General features: G+C 58.2%; 1 protein-coding gene across 1 annotated transcript in view; it reads left to right on the forward strand.

Annotated features, from left to right (window-relative positions):
* The window catches only part of CSUI_008776 (adenylate and guanylate cyclase catalytic domain containing protein), a gene marked incomplete at its 3' end in the record, with an annotated part of 1070 nt that extends 559 nt beyond the window's left edge, over positions 1 to 511 (forward strand). The window contains exon 2 of the mRNA XM_068068901.1: positions 114 to 511. Coding sequence (XP_067919115.1) covers positions 114 to 511 — 398 coding nt within the window. The remainder of the gene's footprint in view (positions 1 to 113) is intronic.
* Between the last annotated feature and the right edge of the window lie 27 nt (positions 512 to 538).

The raw sequence follows: 538 nt of genomic DNA on the forward strand, positions 1-538 counted from the left end.
GTACACCGGTCGTGCTTACAAAACTGACGTACGTCGTAGAGTTCACTTGCAGGAAGGATTCTGCTGTACGGGTTCGCTCACGAGTTGTCCGCGGTGCGTTTCTGTGAAAACAGGAGCGCCTGACCGTATCAACGTCAGCTCGGCTACTCATGCCTTTCTGGCGGATGATGGGCAATTTGTGTGGCAACCTCAAGTGGTCGACGTTAAGGGTAAAGGCCCAATGCGCACCTACCTTTTGGACAGCGTGACCGGGGCCGACAGCGTCTTCGTCCCGTACCCCCTGGAGAACAACATGGGCGTGCCCGGGGTTCCACACGGCTCCACAGACTTGGTGAGATTAAGACCGGAGGACCAAGCGGATCAGTCCTTCACCCGGACACGCGTACCAGACGCTCGGCGCCGTTCTTGGCACGGAATGGAGGAGCCACTACAGCATTGCCCCCTCTTTCCTGGTGATAGCTCGTGTTTGTCTCCTGCATTCAAGCAAGGAGAGGCTGAGACACTACGAACGGTACGACCCGTGCTCGGGGGGGCTCCG

The sequence above is a fragment of the Cystoisospora suis genome (genome assembly GCF_002600585.1).
Source record: "Cystoisospora suis strain Wien I chromosome Unknown contig_5027, whole genome shotgun sequence".
In the NCBI taxonomy this organism is placed as follows: Eukaryota; Apicomplexa; class Conoidasida; order Eucoccidiorida; family Sarcocystidae; genus Cystoisospora; species Cystoisospora suis.